We start from the raw sequence: 15,061 nt of genomic DNA on the forward strand, positions 1-15,061 counted from the left end.
TGTCTATTTAAAAGGTTCCCTCGTTGCCCTATCATGTTCTATTGTAAAATTCCCTTTGCCCTAACATTGTGTCTATTGTAAATAGTTCCCTGTTCCCTAACAGTGTCTTATTGTAAATAGTTCCCTTTGGCCCGAAACATTGGTCTATTGTAAATAGTTCCCTGTTGGCCCTAACATTGTGTCTATTGTAAATAGTTCCCTGAACTCTGTCTCTGCGTCCAACCTCATTTAAAAGCCCAATCCAGACCACTCCTGACTAAATAATTATAGAACTTTCTTGAAGCTTCTTTTTTTTTTTTTTTTTTTTTGATTTATACGATTTTGGATAAAGTTTTTTCAAGCAATTAGGCTCTATTTGAGTAGTGAACAACTTCATTCGAAAAATTCCAGTCGGGCTTTTCCACTTCACAGCACGAAAAATACTTTATTGAAAATCATGAAATCACCTTCTATGGCTTGCCGTGAATGCTTTCTCCTGGTTCTATCTGGATGCCCTCAGTGGCTGTGTTTGATACTATGCTCATAGCAGCTTGTTGACCGGCTGAGAGTTTGGGTCGGAAGTCTCCGGCGTTGCCCTCGACTGGTTCAGGTCATATCTTTTTGTGGCAGATGTTTCTCAGTGAGAATGGGTGTTCCGTAGTCGTCCCCGGTACCAATTCACTATGGTGTCCCCTCGGTCAATTCTGAGACCAACTTCCCCCCCCGCCCGCCCATAGCTCATTGAGGACCCAGAGACCAAGCTAGCGTAGGAACGCTTCAACCAGGTCTTGCTGAACCCAAATGTTGAAAACAAATATATATACTAATAATTCAGGCTCATATATATAAAATCTGATAGGTGGGTTGTCTTTGGCACCCAACGTGCTAAGAGCAACCTCAGATTGTATATAATCTACGGTCGTTTTACAATCTCGCAGCCCTCCCCGAGCCAGACGAAATCTCCCTCGGCGGAACCAGGACGAAGTCTCCCTCCGGAGACAGGACGTCCCCGACAGACAAATCTCCCTCCGGAACTCAGGACAGAATCTCTCTCCTCCGAACCAGGCTACAAGGGATCTCCGCTGCGAACCACGGACGAAATCTCCCTCCGGAACCAGGACGAATCATCCCTCCGGAACCAGGCGAATCATCTCCTCCGACAGGGAAACCTTCCGAGACGGAAACGAATCTCCCTCCGGAACCAGACGAATCATCCCTCCGAACCAGATGCAGCCAGACATTCTCTGGCAGGGCACTGTTGACCATTCTAAAGTCTCTAGGTTGATAACGATATGGAGACTGGATCTTAGGACCCCTGGACTAGGGAATGTCTGCCAGATGAAGATCATGTATCTCTTTTTGATATCCCTCTGAAGAGACACTTTTGTTTTTATAGATATGAGCTTTTTCATGTCTGATTTTAATTAGCTATCATGTTTGTTTACCTGTTTTTTTTAGCACTTTTGCAGTGTGAATCCCTTTTGTTGAAAAGCGCTGTATCCAATAAAGTTATTATTACTGTTGATGACACTAACACTCACATTCAAAGGCCTATTCTACTCTCTCTCTCATCACTCAGCATGCCCCCCGCCCCCACTCTCTCTCTGACCCAGACATCAACGCTGAACTCTCCCAACAAGGGCCTGGCCCCGCAGGAGGAGCAGACCCGCTGACTGACGTCCCCGTGGAGGCGGACCATGGGTATCATCCATCAACACGTTGCCCCCAGGGCTAACGGAGGAGGAGCGACAGAGATCCGCTCTGAGCTAGTCAAGGTAGGCCTGTTATCCTGTTGGGTTAGAGGTAGCCATGGTCTTAGCAGCTGTCAACACCGCTGCCCCCAGGGCTCACGGGAGAGGAGGCTGACGAGATCGCCTCTGAGCTAGTCAAGGTAGCGCTGTTATCCTGTTGGGGTTAGAGGTAGCCATGGTCTTAGCAGCTGTCAACACGCTGCCCCCAGGGCTCACAAGAGGAGAGCTGAGGAGATCCGCTCTGAGCTCGTCAAGGTACCTGTTATCCTGTTGGTGTTAGAGGTAGCCATGGTCTTAGCAGCTGTCACACACGCTGCCCCCAGGGCTCACGGAGGAGGAGGCTGAGGAGATCCGCTCTGAGCTAGTCAAGGTAGGCCTGTTATCCTGTTGGTGAGAGTAGCCATGGTCTTAGCAGCTGTCAACACGCTGCCCCAGGGCTCACGGAGGAGGAGGCTGAGGAGATCCCCTCTGAAGCTAGTCAAGGTAGGCCTGTTATCCTCTGGGGTTAGAGGTAGCCATGGTCTTAGCAGCTGTCAACACGCTGCTCCACAACAGAGGAGGAGGCTGAGGAGATCCGCTCTGAGCTAGTCAAGGTATGGTTCTGTCTGCCGGTGTCTGTCGGCCGGAACCAATATAGACCTCGTGTTCTGTCTGTCTGTTGTCCCTGTTCTCTAATCTGATCACATCTCTTTTTGAGTGAGTTTGATTTACTAATAATCGGTTCCACAAACATTTGAGTGGAATATTATGTTTCAGACCATTGGTAATGTTCATAACTAAGTTTGGCCCAGCTAGTGGTTGACCGCTCTGCTGTGTTGCTGTCAGGTGGAGGAGGAGATCAGCACCCTGAGACAGGTGCTCCTGGCCAAAGAGAAGCATTCTGCTGAGCTAAAGAGGAAGCTGGGGCTGAGCCCCCTCAACGAGCTCAAACAGAACCTCACCAAGGGGTGGCAGGATGTCCAGACCTCTAATGCGTAAGTAGAAGATCCTCTTTTTTTTCTTTTTTATGTTGATACTTAAAAAATAAAATCTGTAATCTGTAATATTATTCATCTTAGTTTGTTAAAATAACATCAAATTATCGCTTGCAGTAACGTCCGTCAATCGATTTCTTCTAGACGCTCTGTGCTGTTCCCTTTCTATCATTCTGGCCTGGTCAGGGCTTTTAGTGTAGCCCAGAGTGGCCCTGTGAGTGCGGGTCCACACAGCTGTTAGTACACTGAAGTGAACATCAAGGCGGATGTGATCCGTAAGGATTTAAAATCACGTCCGTCTACTTCGACCTCTGGCGCTACTCAAATATTCCTTTTTGCCGTTTATGATGACTCGTGCTGMAACTCTGTAATTCAACGGTTTCCGATGGCTCGTTGTATTATATAAGTAGCATGATTCAACTCCTAGCATCTTTTAGATTTGAGTGAAGAAGCCATTTTAAATCGATGCTTCTTTTTAAATCCTGTCAAACAGTTCAAAGCCTGACAGTGACACGTATATTACCAAGTCAAAATGGAGGGAGCAAAGACCTTTTTTTTTTTTTTTTTATGTATTTTTTGATGTTGATATAGTGAAGGTGTATCAGACAGCATCAGTGATTGAAGTTTCTGAAGTAGGCTAGTTAATGGATTCTCTTCCCCCTCCTCAGATATAAATATTTAAATTAGCTGATGCTTTAAGCCAAAGAGATTTACAGTACAGTGAGTGCTGTGGAGTTGAACCCACGACCTTTAGCGTTGCTAACCTCATGCTCTACCAACAGAGGACCACTCTCACCAGATATATCTTAGCACCACAAAACCTAAGTCTCTTGCATACTGTATGCCTGATTTCTACTGTCGTGCCTAAATGCCTGATTTCTACTGTCGTGCTGGCCCGGTTACGTTTCTGGAACCGTTCTGGGAAGGGAGTGCTGAGCGATTTTAGTGCTTTTTGAGGTCAGTTCAACTATAAAAAAAAATATATATATATATATTATAATCATGGTTTTCGGTTTTTTATATATATATATTTATTTTTTTTAAACAGCTTTAAATGCATTATGTGGATTGAATGTTTTAACACAGATTAAAATATGACATAAAAGTCCCCTGATGCTAGTGACTGTCCATTACTGTTGATCACTTATTACCCATCATTCATTCACTTTAATATAAATATTTCAGTTATTGTGTATATTACATTAGTTTTATTTGACGACTTTTTCAAGTCATCTCATCTCTTTAGTGCTGCTGCTCACTAGTTTTTAGTAGTTTTTCATAGTAAATAAGGTGTAATTTTATGACTGCTGAATACCAACTATCAATCATTTAGATCGTGTATTTTCACGTAGAGATACCTGGCCAAGCAACTGCTCTCCATCGCCCATTCTCTCTGTCTCCCCCCACACTAACATAAGCAGGCGTGTTAAAAAAAATATATAGACCAGACAATAGATTATGGTCATTGTAGTTTAGTGCAGAACATTTGTAAATTAACTATGTAGAATATTGGCCTGTTAAACTACAACTCCCTACTACGTCGCACAGTTCTGGCTTGACCTGATTTTATATCTAGAGAAACTGCAATGTGCGTATTGAGCTCACGGTGGGGGGGGGGGGGATTCAAGTAATTTAACCAATTTCATTCAATGAGTTAAAAAAATAACCAAAATGTGGGTTAATGTTTCAACGCTATGAAAAGGACGAGGTGAACAGACCAACATCTGAGTCAGAACAGCATGACTCATGCCTTTTGTAGCATGAATCAGACAGACAGCCTGGCACAGTGCTGAACATCTCTGTTTTCTAGCAATGTCAGAACCACTGAGAAACTTGGCGAGTGGAATGAGAAAGTTTTACCGCTCTCTCTCACCCTCAATGTCTATTTGAGAACACCTGCCGTGGGCTACCAGTGTCTGCAGCGTACCCTGGCTACTGTAACATTTGTCCTTTTGTGGGTTCCTCTGCCTGCTGCGTGTGAAAACTCACATTCCCATGACACCATCTGTTTTATATAAGCARGTTTTTTWWTTTTWWWWWTTATATAATACGGTCTAGTTTTAACTTGGCAGAAGATGCCCGGGTCTCCAAGTTATCCCGGTGCTTCGGGTGTCGTCGTAGCGACGTTTTCCCACGTTCAGAAGGCAGATATTGTGCCTCTTTTGCAGATTAGAAATGTCACGAGTAGAGCTGACGTGATTCTTTATTCTTACGTGTCAGAAGTTTTGTTCTACATAATATATTTCTATCTGTACATTCCACAAAGTTCTGCCCTGCTTTAACGTGCTGCTGTTGGTTTGCCAAAGAGTTGTTGTCTATCCTAGACTAACCCATATAGTCACTTTTTTTTCTGGGTTAATGCTCCAGAGCCAGTGCTGTTCTTTCCTTCAGACTCCACACAGACAGTGTGTACACATGCTGCTCCTGAGCCAGTACAGAGCCAGTACTGTCAGACTAGATCTCCTCTGCTTGAGGAAACTGAAAGCTATATGAGGCTGGGAAATGGCTTGTAGTACTCCACTGAGGAAGGTCCGTCTCTTTCCCTTTTGGATGGGTGGCTAACTGGCAATAAACTCACTCTTTACATGAAGTCTGTCTTTTCTTCTTCTTTCACTTCCTGTTTCCCTGTGCTGTGTTTCCTGTTAAAGCAGGTGACTCCTGGGTGTTAAGGTGACATCCTCATTCCCACTTCCTCTGAACCAACAACCTAATATATCTGATAGTTTTAACTAGGGTTGGTCGTCCTTCTCTCATCCTCGTATCGACGGTATTACTGGCTTAGTACACGAGGGGGCGCCCCCCCCAAAAAAGGCAAATAAACCCATTTGGGTGTCAATTACCAGAATGCAAAACAAAATTTAACACGAGTAATGGAAAATTTACATGAAGGCTGCTAGATAAATGTGCCAACAACTGCAAACTAAAATAAACAAATTTCAAAAACAGGTAATCCCACTCATGAAGTTCTACATGTATAGGTAGGAGCTACAGAATGTCATTTGTGGTGAGTTTGGACGTTCTACAAGCGGAATGTGAACAAGAGACATTGTGCAAATGAACAACGTTTTGAAGCATGCTGGTCTGAAGGAAGAACAGTACTGGCTCTGGAGCAGAATGTGTACACACTGTCTGTGTGGTCTGGAGTCGCTAGGGCAACGGGCCTGCCTGCCTGCCTGCACTGCTCTGAGAAGGGGGACAGGCCGAGAAGGGAGAGGAGAAAAAAAGGCAAAGAAATCAAGATGGTGGCAGCTGTACAAATAACTCATCCAATGGACTTTGACTTCTCAAACACGGCAGCAAGTTAACACTGATGCCCAGTCGCCTTTTTTAATTCAGTCTCGTAACACGACACCTAAGTTTAAGTTGCTAGTTAACACAGAATTCCATTTTATTATTTTGACAGCATAGAAATATCTTGCTGCGTTTTGTAAACGTAGATGTCAAATGCTTGTTGTAATTTCTGCTCGGCATCAGACTAATTTTGTTACACTTCTCCACTCGGATGAGAATTCACCAACAGGCATTCTATCGGCAGACAGCGCTCTGACTGATGTGGAGCTACTGTTCTCCATCATTCTATCAGCAGACAGCACTCTGACTGACGTGGAGCTACTGTTCTCCATCATTCTATCAGCAGACAGCACTCTGACTAACGTGGAGCTACTGTCCTCAGGTACAGTTTTTCAGTGTAGCCAGACTACTTTTGGTAAAATGCTAGATTAGGATTACATTGTTTTTCTAATAAACATAAAAGATATGATGGGCCATGCTTTTTCACTGTGAGCTCATTTACTTGTGTGGCTGCCAGCCAAATAGTGTCACACTTCTCTCGTCTGATGGAAATTAAGCCGTTTTCGGGGTCGAATGTGATCACTCTATTGAAGCAACAACAACAACAAAAAACACTGACTTTCAATATAAAACGGGACCCCTGTCAATACACAGCTGAATTCCCATGCTCTCGCTTTCTCCCGTTGTGCTCGTTACAAACACATGTGACAGCCTTAACAGGTCCTGGGGACCTACGATAAACTTCCGTCATGTGACAGGTGGAATAAAGAATTCCGTCTGCTTTTTCTCCTAATGTATTGCACAAGTTGACCTCGGGTATTTAGTTAAAATAGCTATAAATATAACAATGTATTGAGGATGTTGAAAAAGTATTTGCGTGGCTGTTTCCAAATAGCCCAGTATAGGTTCAATCCCAGTTATAACTCATTCTGTTAGTTTGGTGGTTTGATTTACGCTTTTTTCCCTTCTTTTTTTCTTTTATCTTTTAAAAAAACAAACATTTTTATTTATTTAARTWGGCAAGTCAGTTAAGAACAAATTCATATTTTCAATGACGGCCTAGAACGGTGGGTTATAACTGCCTTGTTCAGGGGCAGAATGACAGATTTGTACCTTGTCAGCTCAGGGATTCGGACTTGCACCCTTTACTAGCCCAACGCTCTAACCACTAGGCTACCCTGCCACCTGCTTAAAACGAGGGAAACTGAAATACATGGGGAATAATGTTTTCCCCTCTTCCACTATACGTTTAATTATCTCCTACATCTGTGTGTAAAGGTTGTGAAACTACCCCCGTTGTTGCCACAGCAAATTAAATTGTCTGGGTGMCTGAAGGCCTACATGAAGACATGGTGCTTAAATGTGAGCTATCTTACACTGTCCTTTCAGCGCATAGATGTATATCTCTCTGTATCACTCACACACACACAGCAGAGTTTCTCAGCCAGACAAACAGCCCAGACCCGCCACAGGATTGTGTGGGAGAGGATTGGAATGTGAGAGAGAGTTGATAAACGACCATGGGCAAAGAGAGGGAGAGACAACGGTGAGCTGGCGCCCCCAAAAAAATGGTTGTCTCGCTTGATCAGTCACATGACTCACCCAGAGTGAGGATGTGGAAGAATACCACGTGAACGAGAGTGCCTGTGTAGGGATGACGCTGTGGCTGTGATGCTAGTATCAACAACAACAACAACAACAAAATCCATGGCAAGAAAAATGAAAACGTGAAACAGACTCAACTCTTTTGGTCTTTTTAAAACATGCTCTATGTAAAATATTGTGTTCTATCCCTTTTGAAAATAAATGTTTTATTTCCAACATTAGGGCTGTGTTCTTAAACAAGTGAAATCCGCTTTGTGTTTTTGGGTTCTTTGCCACGATACTAACCGAGTGTCGCGATACTAAACCGAGTGGTCGCATACTATACCGAGAGTTCCCGTACTATACCGATGTGTCGCGATGACTAACCTGAGTGTCGTCCCGATACTTAACCGAGTGTTCGCCGCATTATCCGTACACCTCGCGTCGTCACTCTCGCACAATACAGCATACCTGACTATGGTCCTGGGCCTACAGAGACAGGAGTTTGGTTTGTCTGTGTGTTACATGGGAGATATTTAATTCGGTCTAGACAGATATAATCATTGTATCAGTGGTTTTACAGATACATTACAGTAAATTAATTAGTATTTATTTTTAGTCGGACTACAGCTATGCTTGCTATGTAAAGCCACATCCTCATTCCCATGCAGGTTACTGTACTGACAGGGATCGACATGGCTACATTGTAGACAGCAGAACTAAAGCCACATCCTCCTTTCCCATGCAGGTCATGTACTGACAGGGATCGTCCATGGCTTACATTGCTAACAGCAGAACTAAAGCCATCTCCTTCTCCATGCAGGTTACTGTACTGCAGGATGGCACATGGCTTACATTGTAACAGCAGAACTAAAGCCAATCTCCTTTCCCATGCAGGTTAACTGTACTGACAGGGTGTGACATCGGCTACATTGTAAACAGCAGAACTAAAGCCAGATCCTCCTTTCCCATGCAGGTCACTGTACTGACAGGGATCGACATGGCTACATTGTAAACAGCAGAACTAAAGCCACATCTCCTTTTCCCATCGCAGGTCTACTGTACTGACATCGACATGGCTACATTGTAAACAGCAGAACTAAAGCCGATCTCCTTTCCCATGCATGGTTACTGTACTGACAGGATGGGACATGGCTGGGCGGAATTGTAGACAGCAGAATAAAATGCCTGAACATCCTCTTCCCATCTGCAGGTCACTGTACTGACAGGGATCGTCGATGGGCTAACTTGTAAACAGGCAGTAACTAAAGCCAGATCCTCCCTTTTCCATTGCAGGTCCACTGTTTACTGACAGGGATCGACATGGCTGACATTCGTAAACAGAGAACTAATACCACATCCTCCTTTCCCATCGAGGTACTGTACTGACGGGATGTACATGGTTACATAATCACTAGTAACAATGATGTTGAGGCACTGAATGGTTTGTGCTAATCATGACTCATCCAATAGATTCTAATGCTTGACACATTAGCGTTAAAAAAATATATATATGTTGTGAAAATTGATACTAAGAGTTTAATCACTAAAACACAAGATATGTGACTTCCAACTACGTCAAGCTTGAGAAAGGTGTTGGGTCCCTAACGCAGGGTTTCCATAACTCTGTCATGTTGGTTTATTATTGGTATAATCCCCCCAGCGCTACACGTGGGTTTCAAATAATCAAAAGCTTCATGTTGTGTTTATTTGAATCAGCTGTGTAGTACTAGGGACAAAACCAAACGTGCACTAGAGGGACCCCAGGGACCCGAGTTTGGGAGAACCCAGCTGTAATAAACCCTAGAAATTCAGCAGAGTAGTTGGATATTTGCCACTTCTGTAACTTTCAAACACCAACACTGAACCACTGAGCATTGTCGTAGCGTTTCCTGGTTCAGTATAATGTCGGTATTCAAACAAATCAAAGTACTTGTGGCAAGGTTTTGGACTGTCTGTTTATATGTGTGTAGAAAGGTTTAGTTATGGTTTTATTATTTCAAGTTATTAACTTTTAAGTCCTCTACTTGCTTTTCCTCCTCTGTTAAGAAGTCAGTTATCTTTTCATTGTACGCCTGTTGGTCCGTTAGATATCTTACAGCGTCTGCAACTATTGGATGAAATTTTTCCCGATCTGAGCGTGAGTTATCTATTAACTAGTATATGAGTTTAGTTTGTCTGGTTGATTCTTTTCAGCTAGGGGTGAGGGGCTTCCTGACTGTTCATTGCTGTTTGCTTGGAGGGAGGGAGGCGGTTTTGCTGTTCACTCGCTGTTTGGCTTGAGAGGCGGGGGGGCTTCTACTGTTCATCGCTGTCTTGCTTGGAGGGGGGAGGGGCTTTCTGACTGGTTCCTGCTTCTGACTTAGGGGGGAGGGCTGTTTGATTGGGGAGGAGGCGCTTCTGACTGTTCATGCTGTTTGCTTGGGGAGGAGGGCTGTGTGCTGCGTTCTGGGAGGCTGTCTGACTGTCTGCTGTTTGCTGTAGGGGGGAGGGGCTGTTTGCTTGGGGGAGGAGGGGCTTCTGACTGTTCATGCTGTTTGCTTGGGGGAGGAGGGGCTTCTGACTGTTCCTGCTGTTTGCTTGGAGGTGGGAGGGGCTTCTGACTGTTCCTGCTTCCCTTCTGTTTGGCTGGTGATATTTGGATGGCCCTGCACATGCCCACCTTCACTTAAATCATGTGAGACTGGGGTGCCTGCCCTAGTCCAGCTGAATGTACTTGCTTTTGTCTTGGTCATCACATCTCCTGGGGAACCTCTGACCCGCTGTACAAAGTGTAACAAGACGATGTCGTTATTTGATTATCCACCAACTGCATAGTTTCCCCAACCGTCTTCTCAGGATTATCATACAGTTATCAACACTATTTTTGTATTGGTCAGTCTGAATAGAAATCAATTTTCTGGGATAAAGATGAGAGGACTTAGACATACAGACTTGTGTACTGAACGGATCGCTAGTGAGATCTGGGATGTGAACTTTGAGGCTCAGTATCTCAGAACAATGTGCAGCTATAACCTGTGCAAAATGTGGGCTTTTTTTTTAATGATCTTTCTTTCATCAGAATGTATTGGTTGATCTTTGTCAAGTATTGGATACAAGCTCTTGCTAATACCTCAGTATTTCTGCATACTTGTCTTTCTGCTCTTGTCTGTCAGACTTATTAACCCTTTAGTGGCACAGAATCTTCCTTCTGCTTACGACAGAGGCGTAATCTATTCTAAACTGAGTCCTGTTTTCGATATGTTGTCAGTCATGTTCTAATGATATATAGTGTATCTATCCTCTCCCGCCAGGTATAAGAAGACTCAGGAGACCCTGTCTGTGGCGGGACAGAAGACCACTGCTGCCTTCTCCACCATGGGTACTGCCCTCAGCAGGAAACTGGGAGACATGAGGTACAGACCAAGACTCAAAATGGCCCCCTCAATACCCTTTCTGTAGAGCAGGTTCGCACAACCACAAAGTTGTAAAAACCTAGAGGTGTCATCTCGGTCTTCTTTTCCATTAGGTTGTATAAGTGTGTTTGGTGAGAGCTAGTCCTGCACCCTAATCTCGAACACCTGATTCAGCTAGTCAGCTTCCTGCCCCCTAATCTCGAACACCCGATTCAGCTAGTCAGCTTCCTGCCCCCTAATCTCGAACACCCGAGTCAGCTTCCTGCCCCCTAATCTCGAACACCCGAGTCAGCTGCACACCTGGGGCCTCATTTATAACTGTCAAATTGTGTTTATAAAGGTCAATTTGACACTAAATATCTGCTTGCTTCATTTCATGAAAAGACTGCGCACAAATATTGATTTTATAATATACAACGTATATTTCCTGTTATGAGTCAGACCTGTTGTTAAACTGTGCATGTGTCAACGAGCGTTATAACACCGTCTGGGAACGCCCATCATTCACTTTTTATTTATTTTATGGTGGTAATCGTCTCGTTTTTTGCTGTGTACTTTGAATATGGAAATTAGTCCAAGACCCTAGCTAAAGGAAATGGCAACGGTGAACGTGATTAAAAGTCTTCGGAGGGGTTGGCAAGAACGTTTTTTTTTGCAGTGACGTTTGTAATATCTGACCGTTTTTCTGAAAGACGACAACGATTGCAAATTGTTGTGGCCCTGTAAACATTACAAACCCCCCCCCCCCCCGAACAGAAATAAGTTGCACTGACCACATATCCTATAACATCGTCTGCTCCGGAGGGGGGGGGAACTACAGTAGGACTGCTTACTGTGGTAACATACCCACTTCAATGCTAAAGATCAACCGTCTGTTCACCTGTTTAAATGATACTGTATGTTATATACTGCGCTTCTTTTCGGATGCATAGAGCAAAAACCTTAATTTATAATAGCCTATCTATTAGGCTCAATTAAATGAGATGCGCATTGTAATTTATTTTATGGCTACTTCGGGAAAGTTGAGGGAGTTATTTCGCAATGGTTATGATATTATATTTATAAATTAAATATTGTCTATTGGAGGAATGTCCATTTTTTTTTTTTTATTCATACGTAGCCTACAAAACCTCCATGGTAAAAGGTGAACTGTTTGTTCTACCGTTAAACTGCACTTCGGATCACAGAGCACTAGAAATGGCTGATCTATTTACTACTGTGAAGTGGGTCCAATTTAAATGAGAGCTGGGGATGGGACTGGGAGCCTGTGAGGCGGGAGTGGGAGCTGTGAGCGGGAGTGGAGCCTGTAGAGCGGAGAGTGGGAGCCCTGTCAGCGCGGGAGTAGGGGAGCTGTAGAGCGGGAGTGGGAGCTGGTTTTTAGAGCGGGCATGGGAAGCCTAGTGAGCGAGGGGATAAGTCTAGATGGGATTTTCAGCGGTATGAACCATCCGTTCAAAAGGTGAAATTTATTCTGCGATGATCATGTAAAATGAAACACTGCTGATTTCAATTCTGTTACTGTAAAGATTTTAAAGAAAACTTAAAAATTTATTTTTGCTCTTCTCACTAACGCAAATAATGCATTTTATTATATTTTATTGATTTCTTTCCTTCCTGCAGAAGGCTACTCATAGCTACTGTTTGATTCTGGGAAATGTAATAATTACACCAGACACTGGCGTTTCATGGTTAAAGGTTGTGGGAGGAGAAGCATGCTCACGTCAAGTTAAGTTTTTATAAATGCCATTTTTTTTTCGTGAAAACGCTGTGGCGTCGTTTTGAGGCATATTTTTGTGCGATACCACATTTATTGAATGAGGCCCGCCCTTGTAGCTGCAGCGTTTTATGAATGAGGCACAGGCCCTTGACTTAGCTGCAGCGTTTTATGATAGGCCCAGGCCCTTGATTAGTGCAACGTTTATGCATGAAGGCCAGCCCTTGATTAGTGCACGGTTTTGAGGACCCTTGATTAGCTGCAAGTTTATGAGGACCTTGATTAGTGAACGTTTATGAGGACTTGATAGCTGCAACGTTTATGAGGACCTTGATAGCTGCAACGTTTATGAGGACCTTGATTAGCTGCAGGTTTTATGATACAGGCCAGGCTTGATTAGCTGAACGTTTAATAGAGACCTTGATTAGCTAACAACGTTTTATGACTAGGCGCAAGGCTTTATTAGCTGAGCTGTTGAATGAGGCCCAGGACCCTTGATTAGTGCAACGTTTTATGAGGCTGATTAGCTGCAAGTTTATGAATAAGGCAGGAACCTTGATTAGCTGCAACGTTTATGAGGCTTGATTAGCTGCAAGTTTATGAAGGAACCTTGATTCTGCAGCGTTTATGAATAAGCCAGGCCTTGATTAGCTGCAACGTTTTGAATAAGGCAGGCCTTGATTAGCTGCACGTTTATGAAAGGCCCAGGCCTTTTTAGCTGAAGTTTATGATGAGGCCCCGGCCTTGATTAGCTGCAACGTTTTTGAATAAGGCCGGCCCTTTATTAGCGGCAGCGTTTATTGAATCAAGGGCAGGCCTTGATTAGAAGTAGTTTCCAGGAGAGTGTTTGGCAGCTCTTGATCGTACGAAACATCTCTGCGTTTCTCTCTAGAAGACTATGAGTAGACATGTTTTTGAAAAATTTACAAACATAACCCCCCCTCCATCCTCCCAGATTGATGATAACTCTTTGCCTGCAGTATTTCCACTTGGTTGCTCCAACTTTAACTAGTTACTTGCTATGGTGGACCATGCTTTTTACAGCCATGTTATAGATGACTTGTAATCGAACCAAATGTCCGAAGGCCTTTTTAATATATGGTTCGATTCAACACTTAATAATTTGTTGTAAATAATCCATCTCTCCATTCATCACCACCCTAATAACACATTATCTCTGGTATCTACGTGATCTCAGAATATGTCTCATTCACATTGTCCACATCGACGTGTGTGTCATCGCCCTCTCTTTGTTTCCCTATTTCTGGATCCATTACTCTGGCCTTGCAACAGTACTTCCTTCCTGCTTGCTCCGTATCAATGTGATGCAACAACTCTTGTTCTTTGGCCTTAGTTTTGTTTTGTCCCATTTTTTGTTGTTGTTATCGTCTTTCATTTTCATCTAACGTTATCCATGACCAAGTCTGAATTAGATCAGACTATAGATCTATACACTTCCTACAGCAGGGTTGCAGAACCTGGTGTGCATTGCAATGCCATCTATCATGTACCCATCACCATCATTGCTACCAGGTTTGGAGAAAAAAATAACKAAAAAAACATGGCTGACCTGTGCATTGCAATGAGGTTTTCTGGACTTCTTAAATTAATTCAATATCTGCTAGTGTCCCAAATGGCAACTTTTCCCCTAATATAGCCCTATGGTCAAAAGTAGTGCACTAAATAGGGAATAGGGTGCCATGCCATTTGGGACGTACCCTCTGAAAGCAGCTCTGCTCAGCTCGTTGCTTCTTGTGCCTCACCATGTGTTTTTGTTTCTCTTGTGTGTTTTTTTTTAAACCGCTGCGTCTGGTCTACAGAGCGCTGTCGTTCTCTAACTCCTTTAGGTAAGACCTACTCTGTGGCGCTGGGTCTGGAGCAACCCAATTTACCCACTTCATCACTTACTATGATCACTTACCTAAGAGGTTCTGACTGTGCTTCTACACCTGCATTGTTTGCTGTTTGGGGTTTCAGGCTGGGTTTCTGTACAGCACTTTGAGATCTCAGCTGATGTACGAAGGGCTTTATGAATCAATTTGATTTGATTTAATACAGCTATAGTCTTTATGCTGCCACTCTGCTTTCTCAAATCAAAATGTATTATACGGGTGTGGACTTAACCGTGACATGCTTACTTACGAGCCCTTAACCAACAATGCAGATTTTAAAGAATAATGGAAACACGAGTTAATAAGGCAGGGTAAAGTGACTAGACATCAGGATAGATAATAATAAGGTATTTGAGGTAGATATGTACATGAAGGCAGGGTAAAGTGACTAGACATCGGATAGATAATAATAAGGTATTTGAGGTAGATATGTACATGAAGGCAGGGTAAAGTGACGAGGCATCAGGATAGATGAGAGTAG

At 43.5% G+C, this 15,061-nt stretch overlaps 1 protein-coding gene across 1 annotated transcript in view; it reads left to right on the forward strand.

Moving 5' to 3' along the window:
• Window positions 1-1,683: 1,683 nt before the first annotated feature.
• The window catches only part of LOC112069965 (tumor protein D54), a gene marked incomplete at its 5' end in the record, with an annotated part of 21,595 nt that continues 8,217 nt past the window's right edge, over window positions 1,684-15,061 (forward strand). The window contains 4 exons of the mRNA XM_070438785.1: window positions 1,684-1,699; window positions 2,045-2,100; window positions 2,556-2,704; window positions 10,873-10,974. Of these exons, the coding sequence (XP_070294886.1) occupies window positions 1,684-1,699; window positions 2,045-2,100; window positions 2,556-2,704; window positions 10,873-10,974 (323 nt within the window). The remainder of the gene's footprint in view (window positions 1,700-2,044; window positions 2,101-2,555; window positions 2,705-10,872; window positions 10,975-15,061) is intronic.

The sequence above is a fragment of the Salvelinus sp. IW2-2015 genome, unplaced genomic scaffold, assembly GCF_002910315.2.
Source record: "Salvelinus sp. IW2-2015 unplaced genomic scaffold, ASM291031v2 Un_scaffold1173, whole genome shotgun sequence".
Taxonomy (NCBI): domain Eukaryota; kingdom Metazoa; phylum Chordata; class Actinopteri; order Salmoniformes; family Salmonidae; genus Salvelinus; species Salvelinus sp. IW2-2015.